This window comes from Anguilla rostrata, chromosome 17, assembly GCF_018555375.3.
Source record: "Anguilla rostrata isolate EN2019 chromosome 17, ASM1855537v3, whole genome shotgun sequence".
NCBI classification, from domain to species: domain Eukaryota; kingdom Metazoa; phylum Chordata; class Actinopteri; order Anguilliformes; family Anguillidae; genus Anguilla; species Anguilla rostrata.
The window spans coordinates 26,227,261-26,242,214 of NC_057949.1; the positions used below are offsets into that span (position 1 = coordinate 26,227,261).

The 14,954-nt window shown below is 47.7% G+C and overlaps 1 protein-coding gene across 3 annotated transcripts in view; it reads left to right on the forward strand.

Annotated features, from left to right (window-relative positions):
• The window catches only part of LOC135243173 (choline transporter-like protein 2), a 33,985-nt gene extending 29,046 nt beyond the window's left edge, over window positions 1-4,939 (forward strand). For 2 of the 3 annotated variants that reach the window (XM_064314790.1, XM_064314791.1), the window contains exons 21-22: window positions 387-471; window positions 3,950-4,939. In XM_064314790.1, the coding sequence (XP_064170860.1) occupies window positions 387-471; window positions 3,950-4,062 (198 nt within the window). In that variant the 3' untranslated portion in view covers window positions 4,063-4,939. Of the gene's footprint in view, window positions 1-386; window positions 472-1,796; window positions 2,347-3,949 lie in introns of those variants that run through there. The other variant, XM_064314789.1, reaches the window with a different exon arrangement.
• The last annotated feature ends 10,015 nt before the right edge of the window (window positions 4,940-14,954 follow it).

A 14,954-nucleotide genomic window follows, 5' to 3' on the forward strand; every position in this document is an offset into this window, starting at 1 on the left:
TTTACAGATGAAGTCAGTTTGCTGACTAATCTTTAGCCTCATCCTCAATAGAAAATGTTAAGCATGGATTATTTTTAGGAATGCAATTACTGATTTTTTTTGTAGTGTGATGTAATGTAATGTAGTGTAGTGTAGTGTAATGTAGTTTAATGTAGTGTAGTGTAATGTAGTGTGCTGTAATGTAGTGTAGTGTGATGTCATGTAGTGTAATGTAGTGTGCTGTAATGTAGTGTGCTGTAATGTAGTGTAGTGTGATGTAATGTACTGTAATGTAGTGTAGTGTAGTGTAATGTACTGTAATGTGCTATGATGTAATGTAATGTAATGTAATGGTGACGGTTTGTCCGCTCGGTCACGCTCTCGCCCGTTCCTCTCTCCCCCTGCAGACCGTGGTGGTGGGGTCCTACCTCATCGCTCACGGCTTCTTCAGCGTCTACGCCATGTGTGTGGACACACTCTTCCTCTGCTTCTGTGAGTACCCTCCCCCCCCCGGAAAGCGATTCAAACCCCCGGCGCACGGCTGTGTGTGGCCGGGCACTGCCGCCTGTGTGTGAGCGGAAGCTGAGGTCTGACTGGCGCGTGGTGATGCGTTCTCTGAGGGAGTTCATCTGTTTAGCAGGTCTGGTGTCTGCTCGGGTCAGTGCAGTTTCTGAAATTCAGTTCATAATTTAAAAATCATCACCGAACATAGCAGGTATTTTTTCAGTTTGCAAATTGATTTTATTTTTTGAAGCGAGTGAATTGAATCGGCCCCAGCCCTGTTAGCGATAGGGTGTCCGCTCTTATTTTGACATCAGGGCATGTGTAGTGGGTTTGAGCAGCAGCCTGTGGCTGATCCAGAGTGCTGTGTTCTTCAGCCTCCTCTTCTCTCTTTCTGACCTTTGACCCTGCTAATGCTCCTGGGTTTTCCCACTAATGCGGGCAGCATGCTAAACTGGTGCCCCACCCAGGGGCCCCCCAGCCTCGGGTCCCCCGCCCCAGCCCTGAGGCCCCCCAGCCCCGGGTTCCCCGCCCCAGCCCCGAGGCCCCCCAGCCCCGGGTCCCCCGCCCCAGCCCCGAGGCCCCCCCGCCCAGCACGTTTGCGTTCTCTTTCTCGAGCGGTCACTGCTCACATGCCTGAGGCCAACTGCCAGGCTGGTGGATCCTCACTGGTGCTGAGGTCACTTAACTGATTATTATGCACCCCCCCCCCCCCAAATACTTTGAATTTCAACCTGTCTCCCCCACCCGCCCCCCAGGCCTGTAATTAGGCTTTGGACATTCCACAAAGAAACAGGAAAATCAGCTGCTGAAATGCCTGTTACCTGGGGCTGGCTGGAGAAGGCTGGAGTCAGCCTGGACCCTTTCACACGCGTCTAACCCTCTAAAACTGAACTAAAACGCTTGAGTTTCTCTTGCTTTGTTTCTGACTTTGCTCTTTGTCTCTTTGTCTCTTCTTGTCCCTCTCCTCCTCTCTTCCTTAACCTCCCAAAACTCACACCTGTTCTCCCCCTTTCTCCCTAACCTCCCAAAACTCACACCTGTTCTTCCCGCTTCTTCGTCGTCTCCTGGGTCTGTCCTGTTCTGTACTGCCACACCCTCCCGCAACAACCCTTACTTGCACGCTCACACACTCGCACTCTTGCATGCTCACACACTCACACATCTGCACTTTTACACACTCATACACTCACTATTGCGCACTCTCACACTCACATTCTTGCACATACACTTGCACACTCACACACTCACGCACTCTTACACACCATCACACACTCGCACTCTCGCACACACACACACTCACGCACTCGCGCCAGGCGAGGACCTGGAGCGTAACGACGGCTCGGAGGAGCGGCCGTACTACATGTCCCCGGAGCTCCACGAGATTCTCAGCAAGACTGACGGACAGCCGCGGCGCGAGGGGGAGGAGCAGGAGGCGGAGCCGGATAAGCCAGCCCCGCCCCCGCAGCTGGAAGGGGAGGAGATTCAGCTGCAGCAGCAGCAGGCGCAGCATCAGCGTCCCCGGTCGCACGAAATGCAGGGCCCACAGGGCGGGACGGAGGACTGAGAGAGAGAGAGAGAGAGAGACGCAGTTGACCAAATTGCTGACTCCCTCCCTGGATGCAGTTCTGCCCCTTGTTGTTTGCGTATAATCTCAGCCTGAGACTGTTAGGCCTGCAGCGTCTCCTCTGTCCGTTCGGCCTGCTGGACGTGGGGGGGGGGGGGGACCTGCAGTCCTGCAGTATCTGAGGGTTTGTGTCTTCCCTTCAATCAGTGCCCAGTTCAGGGTCTTGAATCGAAGGAATGTTTAGCCAATCGGTGACTTTACTTTCACTTATTATAACTGAAAAACAGCAAAAAAAAACTTTTTAAAAAACAGTGGATACTGTGGTCCTCATGGACTTTTAGAGAAAAAGAGAGAAAACAGACCAGTAAGTTTGTCTGTTCCTCTGGTGCTCATGGTAGCCCTGAGTGTGCCCACCCCCCCCCCCCCCTCAGTTAGACGTTTTACACTACAGAGGGTGTTACATTTTTTTAAACGTAGCCTCGCTGTCTGTGGAAGCATCGTGCAGGTTATGTCTGCAATGGCAGCGTGGCAGACGTCCACAGACTGCATGTGTCCACAAATATTTTTAAAAAGCACTTTTGTTTACGTCTCCCTGCTGCCCAAGATGCCTTGCGTTGATTGCACCAAGGACACCCACAGAAGCTGAATTTGTCATCTGATCCTGCAGCCATCTTGTGTTTAGTGAGAACAGAAGAACGGGCAGATAAAACTAGTCGGGGAACTTGTCAGTAGTGTCTTAGGTTTTGGTTGGGCTGAAAGAGTACGGTCATTATACAGAACTATCACAGGGTGTGCTTAGGGCTGCTTTTTAGTCTATTCTGAAGATACTGGGGAGAAAAAAAATAATCTGTTCACGTGCCTGAAAATGATTTGACTTTGTATTTATCGTGTTGATATATGCAACACAACTACTTCTCGCGAACTCCATGTTTACAGTTTCTAAAGCTAAACTCGAAGGGACTGCCTTATAGTTACTGTTTATGCTTATCCTGTTACTGAACTAAGCCAAATGTCACACCCCTTCCCCCCATTTCTTAGGAAATGCTGAAACGATTGTGGAATTTAATTCAGACTCTTCTACTCAATCTCAGTCCACGTAGCAGATCCCAGCGAAAGCTGGGTTGTTGTTTTTTTTTTTTTTTTTCTCCTAACGTGATACAATCAGACACCTCCTTGCCTTGGGTCTTCCTGACTGCCGGAAGGGGTTGTGTCCCCGCATGACACAACTTCCTGCACTGTTCTGGCCCCGTGCCATGACCACTTCCTGTCCCGTTCCTTCTCTCTGTCTCTGTCGCATGCCAGTAACATCTTTCCTACTCTTTATTAAAGATACAAGTCTTTCTTTACTGTGGAGGGCTCTTCCTTGCTTTTTCTGTCCTGAGTTGGTGGGGGGGAGGGGTGCAGGTGAGGGGAGGGGGGTGGGGGTGGAGTTGGAAGAAGGTTTTTGGAATATGCCACGTAGCTGGGTCTTTAATGCGATGGTTTGCAGTGATAATTTAACAGGCTTACCTTCTGCAGTGATAATTTAGCAGGCTTACCTTCAGAACCTACTAAGCAAGCAGGGCATTTAGGAAAGTGTTGTGTGTGGTGTTTCAGTATTGGTTGTAATTTAGGCCTTTCCCACATCCCTGTTCTGATGTCAAGGGCTTTTCCGTGAAGAGGAGGAGCCGTGTCCTGTGTGTTCTGAGGATGCTTTCCAGCTTGAATTTGATGAAAAAATATTTACTGTCATACGTCTCCCCTTCTCGCCGTCTGTCTCTGTTCCGTCCCTATGTTTTTTCGCTCTTTATTCCTCCATTTCTATCCCTCCCTTTGTGTCTTTCCCTCTTGTGCTCTCTCTCCCCCCCCTCTCTCTCTGCCTTTCTCCTTTCTCCCTCTCTCTCTCTGTCTCTCTCTCTGCAGTGGAGGACCTGGAGAGGAATGATGGCAGTGCAGAGAGGCCTTATCTGATGCCTGAGAATCTGCTCAAAATTCTGAAGAAGAAGAATGACCCCACTCTGGCACAGCAGTCCTAACTGCCAAGGGGTGGGGCCAGCAGCAGGGGGCGGGGCCATCAAGAGTGGGCGGTGCTCCCTGCTGGAGCTCAGAACCTGCCCCAATTGGCTGCCTTGTTTTTATATATTGGAGTATGTGAAATTCAACCAGGGGTTTCACTCAAGTCACCAGCATGGTGCCTGACTGGACATTTTTAAAAGCCATTGGCAGTTTTTTTAAGGATAACGTTATCACTATTTCGCAAGTGCCTTCTTAATGGAACATTAAACTACCAACGATGTAAGAGGTGTCGCTGCTTTAAAGTAACGTTTTTTTGTTTTTTTTTCCTCACGGGTAGTTTGTGTTATGGGCTGACAGTTTTTTTTTAAAAAAGTGTTACTGTGGCGTCTCATCAGGGAACACCATACCCCCTTCCAGCAAGATGAAGCGGTCGCTACCAAACGATGATTACTGAAAATGCACCCCGTTTTAAAACTCTGTCCCACGTCTACGGGATCGATACCCTTTCTGCCTTCGTTTTCTGTGGAGCGTGTAACACGAAAAGCACAAGACAGGTTTTCGTTTGTAATTTTTCTTTCGATGATGAATTAATGAAATGTGGTTGTCCAAGCTGAAGAACTGTTAAGTGATATATGGGGTTTATTTGAGATATAAATGCTAAATTGTGATCAGTTCCAGTGTTGCGCGTTGGCATTGCCTGAGATGTGTGTGTTCATGACGTTACCAAAGTTCCCGTGTAGAGACTCAATTATGCAGTGCGGTGGAGCTGCCATTTCTGGAGTGTCATTGAGTTTTTTTTTTTTTGTGGTGCTGATGCACGTGCCTTAGGATTTGATATTGAGACAAAAATACTTGGTTTCCATTTTTAAAACTGAAAAATAAATACTTTTCTACATATTTTCTGTCCATTTTTATCCCAATAATTTACTCGTGGGGAAAAATTGGGGGAAAGTTATATTTGGATGGTTATATTTCTTGTTGTATTTTATCATACAGGGGCTGTTGTTGATTGTGTACATCTGAATTAATTAAGTGTATTTGCTGAATTTCTGAAATACCTTCCCATAGTGCAGTTATGTAATATGGAAATGTATTTCTTACATCAATCAACTCATACACGCGCGCACACACACACACACACACACACACACACACACACACACATCATCCTCAGAAGTTGTTTGTCTCCTTTCCTCCCCTCACATTATGAGATGTTTCATGTTTCCAGAGTGGAAGTGGCAGCCATGGGACCCATAAAACTACCACTCACCCTCCACTCCATTGAATGTCCTGTCACCAAGTTGGAACTTGTAGTTCTCGATTTACGCCACCAGATGGAGTCAATGTATCTGTATCTATAAGCACGTAGTTGAATTGAGAACAGAAGGCAGATTTTAGTAATAGATGCATTGTTCACGGTAGTTTTGCAGGCTAATGGACTGTGGTAGGCCATGTATACATATCACAAACAATCTTTTAAATATATTTCTGAATTTTTATTTGGACTAGACCTACTTATGGCTGCTCTTAATGCTTTACGTAGGATGGGGAGTTGGAGGTTCCCCGGTGGTTCTGGCTAAATTCCCAACCTGGCTCTCTCAACCTGCCACCTAATCATCACCTGAGTTGGCTGAAAATTTTTCTCTCCCTCTTCACCTCAGCTGATGTATGGTGAGCTTTCTGGCGCAAAATGGCTGCCGTGCATCACCCGGGTGGGTGCTACACATTGATGGTGGCTGAGGCGAGTTTCCCCCTGATCACTGTAAAGCACTTTGAGGGTCTGAATAGTGTTATATAAATGCTGTGTTTTCATTCATATGTTCCTTAAAGATGTATTTCCAACTTTTATGACTGGTTTAAGGAGAGACAAGGATTTCCTCTATGCATTTGCGCACTCACACACACACACCCACACACACAAATTCAAGTTCCACCGATGAATCGCTGAAAGTGTTTTACTATTAAGCGGACAGACACTTAAGCATCGGTTAAGTATTTTACGGCTTCCACGTTCAGTGGAGTGAGTACAGGTTACAATATTTTATAGGCACTATTTAGATTCAGTGGAGTACACTAACTGTAAGAGTTTGTTACTGCAGGGTTCTCAAACTGTAGCACAGGAATGTCCGGGGTTGACAGCAGCGGTGTGGTGTGTTTATCGTCAGTGTACGCCGTGATGACGCAAAACCAAGAGCACTAGGCCCGGAGAACCGCAGGCTACGCAAGCCGCGAAAGGTAGACCCACTTTTAGTCGCGGAACTCCCGGCTGTTTTGTAATATGATGACTCTTCTACAGTTCTGTTCTGAACAATACCTTCATACTATTATGAATAGTTGGGTATCCACTGTGATACTGTTTTTGTTGTTGTTGTTGTTGTTGTTTTCTCTCTTGTGGCATGTCCCATTATTGTTTCTCTCTAAATGCGTATGTAGTCTTGATCGCTACGGCAACGTGAGACGTGAGAAGTACAGCCAAAGAGAAGTTAATTTAAAAAATTGAATAGAGAAAAATGGTTTTTTGTGCATCGCTACACATTGTCTCCCCGTCTAGATCTGAGTGTACGCTTATTATCAGCAAGCTGTTTGACATTGAGGATTAGCTGCCACGCACTGATTTGAGCTATAGCTTTTAACGGTTACCTTGCGACGCGAAGTTACGTTAAACGGGGTCGTCCAGATAAGATTGCTTTATTAATGTGCTAATCACACTTTGCCGTGTGTACCTGCCAAAATACGATTAGCTCAATGGGCCATGAATCTAGTAGCCTACACTGCTGTAATTCCTGGTTTCATTTTGAGAGGGGCTCAGTATTGGAAATGCCGTTGGAGCCAACGTTAATGGTGTTCCGTCCTCGTGAACCATTTATTCACGTTTGTCCTGGTGCGTACTGCAACACAAATAAAAGAGCATCAAATTCTGCCTCAGTAACTGCAAACGAAACAAAGCATTTGTTAATGCCGGTGAACACACAAGGCCACCAATAATTTAGCAAGTGTACACTTTACTATGAATATAAAAATTAACAAATAATTCATAGACCTTTAAAGTTTTGAGTGACGAATTTGATTCAGCTGGGAAATGCGCCCGCAATAAATCAGTTGGCCTTCCTAACACCATGGTTGAGGCTGAACCTCTTGGACCGAAGGGTCTCTTCAGCATTTTACTCAGTGAACGTTTAACCTAGGGGCCCTGCCTGCAGCCCTGGTCCTGGAGAGCCACAGGCTCTGCTGATTTTCAGTGTTAGGCCTGCTCGGCTCTTAATGAATCAATTAGAGCAGATGATTACACAGTTAACTCACTTCTCCCGGTTACCTGGGTTACCTGGGTCTGGATTGGGCGCTGATTTCGAGGTGAGAACAGAAATCAGCCGCAGCCTCTGGTGGGTATTTATGACGTCAAACTGCGGCCTCTTACTCACATGTAAAGTAGCTCGTAGGTGATTGGCTGCCTGATTGGCTGTCACTCTTATAACCCGACATATTGCTGGAGGAACACATACACATCATTTCATATTCATTCCACAGGTAAACAATGGGACTGTCCTTTACTCTTCAAGAACATGCATGACTAATTAGTCATGTAGCGTGACTCCGAAGGCACACCTATGCATTTATATAAAGAATTTGACCTCATTTTGGATTCAACTGTCACAAAAATAGCATGCATCAATACTGTCTGTAAACAGTTACAGATAATAGGTAAACATTGAATCTTTTGCCATGGTATCTATTTCCTTAACCCAGTAAGGTGATTGGTGCCCAGTACAAATTCCAACAGAATATTTAAATAAGCGTTGAATACTTTATCTGTACTGCACATCCTAAGGTTGGCTGCGCGGTATATTGGTAAGGTATTTTGATGGTATATTGGTTAAGAGCTCAGCCTGTAAATTGAGAATTTGTGGTAAATTGGGGTTAACTGCTGTTTTTCATTTAAGCGAAGCGTTTATCTATCTTATAATTTTACCCACTTGTAAGAATGGACCCTCCATAATGTTGGGATAAGCATGGTTGCTTAATGAATATGGTAAAATGCCAGCACTATCATATTCTCACATTCTGAAGACTGTATCCTTACTGCCCAGTCTGAACTGCTTTAACCCTTTGTAGAGTGGGTTTTTTGGATTGTTTTTTTATTTATTTTTATTCTAAGTCAGTGTTCGAGAACTCCGCTGCTTTCAATTACCAGTAGTGATTGTGACATCAGCATTAGAATGTTAGGTAAGAGTATTCTAATCACATATTTGTGATCTCACACTTTAAAGGGTTAAAACTTGGTGGGGGGGTGTCTCTGCATCCAGCCAACTGAATTTGCGTTGCTGTAGAGAGAGCGGATTTAATGTAGGTTAGGCTGAAATGCTGTCGGCCTCAGACTGAAACTGCACACTGATACACAATCAGTGAGAAAGATTAGGCTGAATGCACTGCCATTGTGGAGTATCTTGATTGCGTGTTCTCTGAGTGCAAATAATAGCCCCATTACACCCATCCCCCCCCCACCTTTGTCCTCCCAGGTACAGTTACTCCAACCTCACAGCCCTCACTGGCAGCATCATGCTTAGCACTCGATAGGTTGACATCAAAATCCCCCCCAATGCTGGGGGATCGTACAGGTTTTTCCTCAAGCCTATGGAAAGACTCAATTCCTCTGTAAAATAAAAACTTTTGCCGAGTTCACGGTGGCGAATCAAACAAGCGATACAGTTTGACTGGCGGCGGTACTGCGTGCGTCATCTACATTTAGGCATCCAGAAAACGCTCTTATCTAGATCTTACCCAGAGTACGGCTGAGTACACTTAAAACGGTTGTACACGCTATCCATTGGCATCTAACATGGCCCTGTAGGACTGACTGCAGGTTACGGTCGGGCTTCTTCAGATTCTGATCTGACGCATAACTAGGAAAGGCTCCAGAAAGCTTTCGGTGACGTCACCGGAGTCTGTCCGTAGCAGCAGCAGGCGGTGGGAAGGATGCGTTGAGATCGGGTTGCGATACGCACTCGATCCGTGACGGATTTCAGCGGCGAACAAGGGCATCGTAACAGAGGCCTGGAATCACCCGCGTCTCTGAACCCTGCGAGCCCGTCCGTTTTAATCAGGGGGATGAGTCACATGCTTTAATGGCTCCGAAATGATGCTGGTGGATTCCTTTCATTCCCTCTGGCTTCGTCACGGTTTAAAGGGGGGGTGTGTCCCCACGCCCGTGCAGCGTCCTTCCTCAGTTTAAACAGGCCTGTCCCCCCCCTCCTCTCTGCAGCGTCCTTCCCTCAGTTTAAACAGGCCTGTCCCCCCTCCTCTCTGCAGCGTCCTTCCTCAGTTTAAACAGGCCTGTGTCCCCCTCCTCTCTGCAGCGTCCTTCCTCAGTTTAAACAGGCCTGTGTTCCCTCGTCTCTGCAGCGTCCTTCCTCAGTTTAAACAGGCCTGTGTCCCCCCCTCTCTGCAGCGTCCTTCCCTCAGTTTAAACAGGCCTGTGTCCCCCCTCCTCTCTGCAGCGTCCTTCCTCAGTTTAAACAGGCCTGTGTCCCCCCTCCTCTCTGCAGCGTCCTTCCTCAGTTTAAACAGGCCTGTGTCCGCCCCCTCTCTGAAGCGTCCTTCCTCAGTTTAAACAGGCCTGTCCCCCCCCTCCTCTCTGCAGCGTCCTTCCCTCAGTTTAAACAGGCCTGTGTCTGCCCCCTCCTCTCTGCAGCGTCCTTCCTCAGTTTAAACAGGCCTGTGTCCGCCCCTCCTCTCTGCAGCGTCCTTCCCTCAGTTTAAACAGGCCTGTGTCCGCCCCCTCTCTGCAGCGTCCTTCCTCAGTTTAAACAGGCCTGTGATCGTTGCGAACGTCACTCGTCCTGCACGTTTAGGAACAGGCCTGTGAATCCCCCTGCCCTGAAGCGTCCTTCGTTCATCATGCTTTAAGTCAAAGGCGTGGTCCTTCTCCTCTGGCTCTCCCGTTTAAACGGCTGTGTCCCCCGCCTCTGAGCGTCCTTCCTCAGTTTAAACAGGCCTGTCCCCCCCCTCCTCTCTGCAGCGTCCTTCCCTCAGTTTAAACAGGCCTGTGTCCGCCCCCTCCTCTCTGCAGCGTCCTTCCCTCAGTTTAAACAGGCCTGTGTCCGCCCCCTCTCTGAAGCGTCCTTCCTCAGTTTAAACAGGCCTGTGTCCCCCCTCCTCTCTGAAGCGTCCTTCCTCAGTTTAAACAGGCCTGTGTCCCCCCTCCTCTCTGCAGCGTTCTTCCTCAGTTTAAACAGGCCTGTGTCCCCCCTCCTCTCTGAAGCGTTCTTCCTCAGTTTAAACAGGCCTGTGTCCGCCCCCTCTCTGAAGCGTTCTTCCTCAGTTTAAACAGGCCTGTGTCCCCACGGCCATCCCTAGAGTTTCAGTCTGCAGTCCACCAGTTGGGCTCCTCCTTTCTTCACGTGCGGGGGGCAGACTGCAGGTGCTCCACTGACCAGATGGGGTCGCTCTCGTGCGACTAGATCAACATAACCCAGAAGACCAAAACCCTCCTTCCTTGGACCATGCAATGGCCAGCTGGGGCTCGCAGGAACTGTAAGAAAACACGGACAACGGCACCGAGCAAAGCCACTGGACCAAGAGCAATTGACCGAATCTTGATCCTAATGCTTCTTTTTTGTGGTTTGTTTATGACCAAACATGACCGAACATGACCAAACGTGACCGAACATGCATTCAGCTGCACGCTTCCCCCTCAGGGCCAGCGGCGCTTCTATTCTTACTGCCGAGGATTAAAATAGCGCCACACCTCTCTGGCGTAGGGGACTCTGAGGACGCGTCACCGATTCTTTTAGCCGTGCTCACGCACGGGTGTGAAGGAGCACCTGCGTCAGTCTCGTGGGTAGAGCACCAGGCTGGCTGTGCGTTTTTGAAATTAAAAAATTCTTCTTTTTTTAGCACATTCAGCCGATTGGTTCGGCCTGCATCACATGCAGGGGCGACATAGCTCAGGAGGTAAGAGCGTTTGTCTGGCAGTCGGAGGGTTGCCGGTTCGATCCCCCACCGTGGGGCGTGTCAAAGTGTCCCTGAGCAAGACGCTTAACCCCTAATTGCTCCCAATGTGCTGATTGGTACCTTGCATGGCAGCCTTTCACCATTGGCGTGTAAATGGGTGAATGAGAGACATCAACTGTACAGCGCTTTGGATAAAAGCGCCATATAAATGCAGTCCATTTACCATTTACATACGATTGCCTGGAGAAATCAGGGGAAAGTTCACTATACGTGCCAAAATCAACAGCAACAGAAGGCTCAGCTAGGCTGACCGGACGTCCCGGTTTAAATCCCGATTTTGTCCTGACGAAGGTACCGTCAGGGTACGGTTTGTCACGATATTAGAGTTCTTGTTAGAAACAGTGGGCCTCAGGCCATCACAGGGATCACAGACTTGGGGGTGGAGGGGACATATTCCCACACAAACGGTGGTCATAAGCCAAGAAGGGGTCCCTCTTGTTGTAGCCGTGCAATCCCCCCATCCCCCACCCTCCACACATCCCTACTTCCTGCGTGGGGATAAGCAGTAGAACTTTTGGGGAAATGAAGGGACCATTCTTTGGAGCATAAAAATTCTAAATCTGAATCTATTTAATTCCATCAGTTCTAAGTACCAGATTAGTCTGGTTGTCAGGCTATGTGGCCTCCTGTGTAATTACCACACGCAGTCCTTCTATTGGTCAGCTCAGAGAATCTGACCTCCTCTCCTGATCTCCTCTTGACTTTGGTCATGTGATCCTCCATTGTGATGTCACTAGATCAGGGCTGGTGTCAATGATGCCTCAGTTCAGTCAGTTCAGGAAATTAACTCTCATTCAGTTGATGAAATTAAATACGACCCCTGGAATGTTCCGGGTTATTTTTCAGTTTACAAGTTCAGTTTCCACTAATTTTGTTAAAATGAGATTGGATCTGGGCCCCCGATCTGGAATGAGATGACTTCGCAGGATCCTGCGACACGCTTGCTATCATCCTCTTCCTCAGTCTCTGAAATATTTGCCCTTGCTTGTCTTACAGGCACACTTTCTTTCTGGAAAAGGCATATTCCATGCGCAGGGTTGATAGTAGAACTGGGGAGATGAAGGAGGCTGTCAGTGGAGCGTGTGAGGGGAGTCCACGGGTGGGCTGCAGACGCTCACTAGCTGACAAAACGGTGGGCGTGCCTTTTCTTCTTTAACGAAGCGGCTCCACTCAGGCGGAATAATTAAATCTGATGGATCCGTAACCACTGGAGGGAAATGACAGCGTTTTTTCTGGCGGGGGGGGGGGGTGCGTGTGTGTGTGTGTGTGTGAGTGTGTGTGTGTGGTGTGTGTGTGTGTGTGTGTGTGTGTGTGAGGGTGAGTGTGAGTGTGCGTGTGCGTGTGCGTGTGCGTGTGAGTGAGAAGAGTGTGTGTGCCGGAAGTGGCAGCTTATGTCCACTGTGGGTGCATGAACCAGAGTTCATTACACTTCAAAAGTCTCAGAGACGTGGATAAAAGTCACATGACGTACTTTCAGAAAGAGAGCTTTTTCCATCCCCGTGAGGACAAACATGAGCAGCTTTGTGCCCCATCCTTTGTAGTCTTTGTGTAGTCTGCATTCACAATCTGTTTTTATTTGCTTACATTCAGTGACTCTGAAGTGCCCTGTGGGAACTTCCATAAGCAAATATGCCCTGTGGAAGACTGTGTCAGAATCTGTGGCCTGTAGAAACCTGTCAGACTATGTGCCCTGTACAGACCTGTGTCAGATTCTGTGCCCTGTAGAAACCTGTTTCAGACTTTGTGCCCTGTAGAAACCTGTGTCAGACTCAGTGCCCTGTAGAAACCTGTGTCAGACTCTGTGCCCTGTAGAAACCTGTGTCAGACTCTGTCTTATAGAAACCTGTGTCAGACTCAGTGTCCTGTAGAAACCTGTGTCAGACTCTCAGTGCCGTGTAGAAACCTGTGTCAGACTCTGTGTCTTATAGAAACCTGTGTCAGACGGATGCAGGATGATGTGGTTATAGGCTAAAAATGAGAGAGCACATGATTCCTAAAATAAGATCTGAAGGGACTCATTCTGCGTGTTCTGTTCCCTTTCTTCCTTTTGGAAACGGGCGGAGAGGAGCCGAGGCAAAGCCAAGCAGATGTTTCCGTGCTCCTGAAAGGGGAAGTGGAGGCTCTTGTTATTCGGTTATTTTGGTCCTTATATCACGCGTTGGCTGCAGCGCCCCGTTTGGCGAAGGGCTTCGTGAGGCCGCCCTGTACGAGTTCACGGCCTTACCTCCACCTTTGCGGCTCACCAACGGAGTCATGGGCCTTTCGAAAGAGGCAATGCTTTGCTGTTTCCGAATATAAGCGCAAGATTTACCTGAAACTACTTTCCACCTGTTTACTAATCCCCCATGCTCCCCCCCCACCCCCCACCCCTTGCACCTGACAAAATTTAAACTGAAAATTCAACACCTGTGATCTGCTCCTCTGCTCATGTACGTGTGCTGCACTCTGCGTGCCATGCTGTATTATAACGCATCGATATGACATTATTTTGTGTCCCTCATTAGTGGTAATTAATTGCGGTGTCAGTATTGCTGTGTCTCTTTGGCTCCAGATTAATCACGCTCGTTAGTGGAATTGGGGGCAGGATGCAGGAGGTCCTGCTATGGCGAAACGACGGTCCTCGACATTTCAGAGCCCCCACCCCCCGCCCCTCCCCACTCTCATTAAACAGACAGTGATGTCTTTTATTTTGACCTCAAAAACAGACAGATTGGCTGCAGTCTAAAGTGCATTATAGTGCATCATAGCACATCATAGCACACACACGCATCATAGTACAGCAGAAGTTCAAAATATAGGACTTGGAACCAGAGTTGGAATCTAACTGCGAATCCCTTATTTTTCAAGCCGGGTTGCCATGACGTCTGTATTTCATTCTGAAGTTAAACAGCTCGTTGAAATGATCCATCAGCTAATGGTCTGGATGGCTATGTTGCAATGGTAGGCTGGCATTTCAGTGTAGTTTCGAGCATTGGGTTCAGGCTTTGATCTCGCTGATGGAAAGGGTTATTTACACATGTAAGAGGTGCTATGCATATCATTAAAGCTCACCTTTTTAAAAACCATTGAATTTACAGAAACAAAAACTACATTAAGAAATTAAAACAATTTAAGGACTGTTCTACTGAAAAAGAAAAATGGGGAAATTAAGTTTAAAAAAAAGAAATGACAGTACTATGTTTTTTATTTTATGATTTTTTTAATGATTTTTGAAGTTTATAAATGATATAGAAATGTTTTGACTATATATATATTAACTATAGCTTGGATGATTTATACTATGTGCATGAATACTGCAAAGCAGTATCTCTGACATTCTGGAAATATTCAGAGGGACTAGACAGCAGAGCAGGTGACAGAACCCATGAGGTTGAGCAGATTATCATCGTCGTACTCTGGCAGGAATGTCCCGGGGCGGGCCAATCACGCCACCGTCGGGAATGCAACGCGATGCTCTAAATACATGTTCGCGTGGTGCCATATGGACTGCAGCATTATACGCGCGCAAGGCTAGCGCTGAGGTGTGATATTTTCAAGCCTGAAATGTAACACTATAGATCAAATGGTGCGCCATAAATTACCGCGCTCTTCAATTACTGCGCCCTTTTCTGACCTCCGCACAGGGCGCGGCGCGTGGACGGTCCTGACACAGGGCAGCTGTTTGGCACACTTGCCCTGGCGGCTCGTCTGTTGTGGTCGCGTTTTCTATATGTTATACTCTCTCATTCCCGCTCTCTGAATAAAGACAAAAAAATACGAAATGATGGCGCACCGACTGAGTGGCACAGTACCCACGGCCTTAAAAAAAGGGAAAATGACGTCACGTCGCCCGTCGCACGACCCCGCCTTCCAATCGAGTCAACCAATCCGATAGCGACTGTTGGGCTTTAGCCTTCGCACCCAG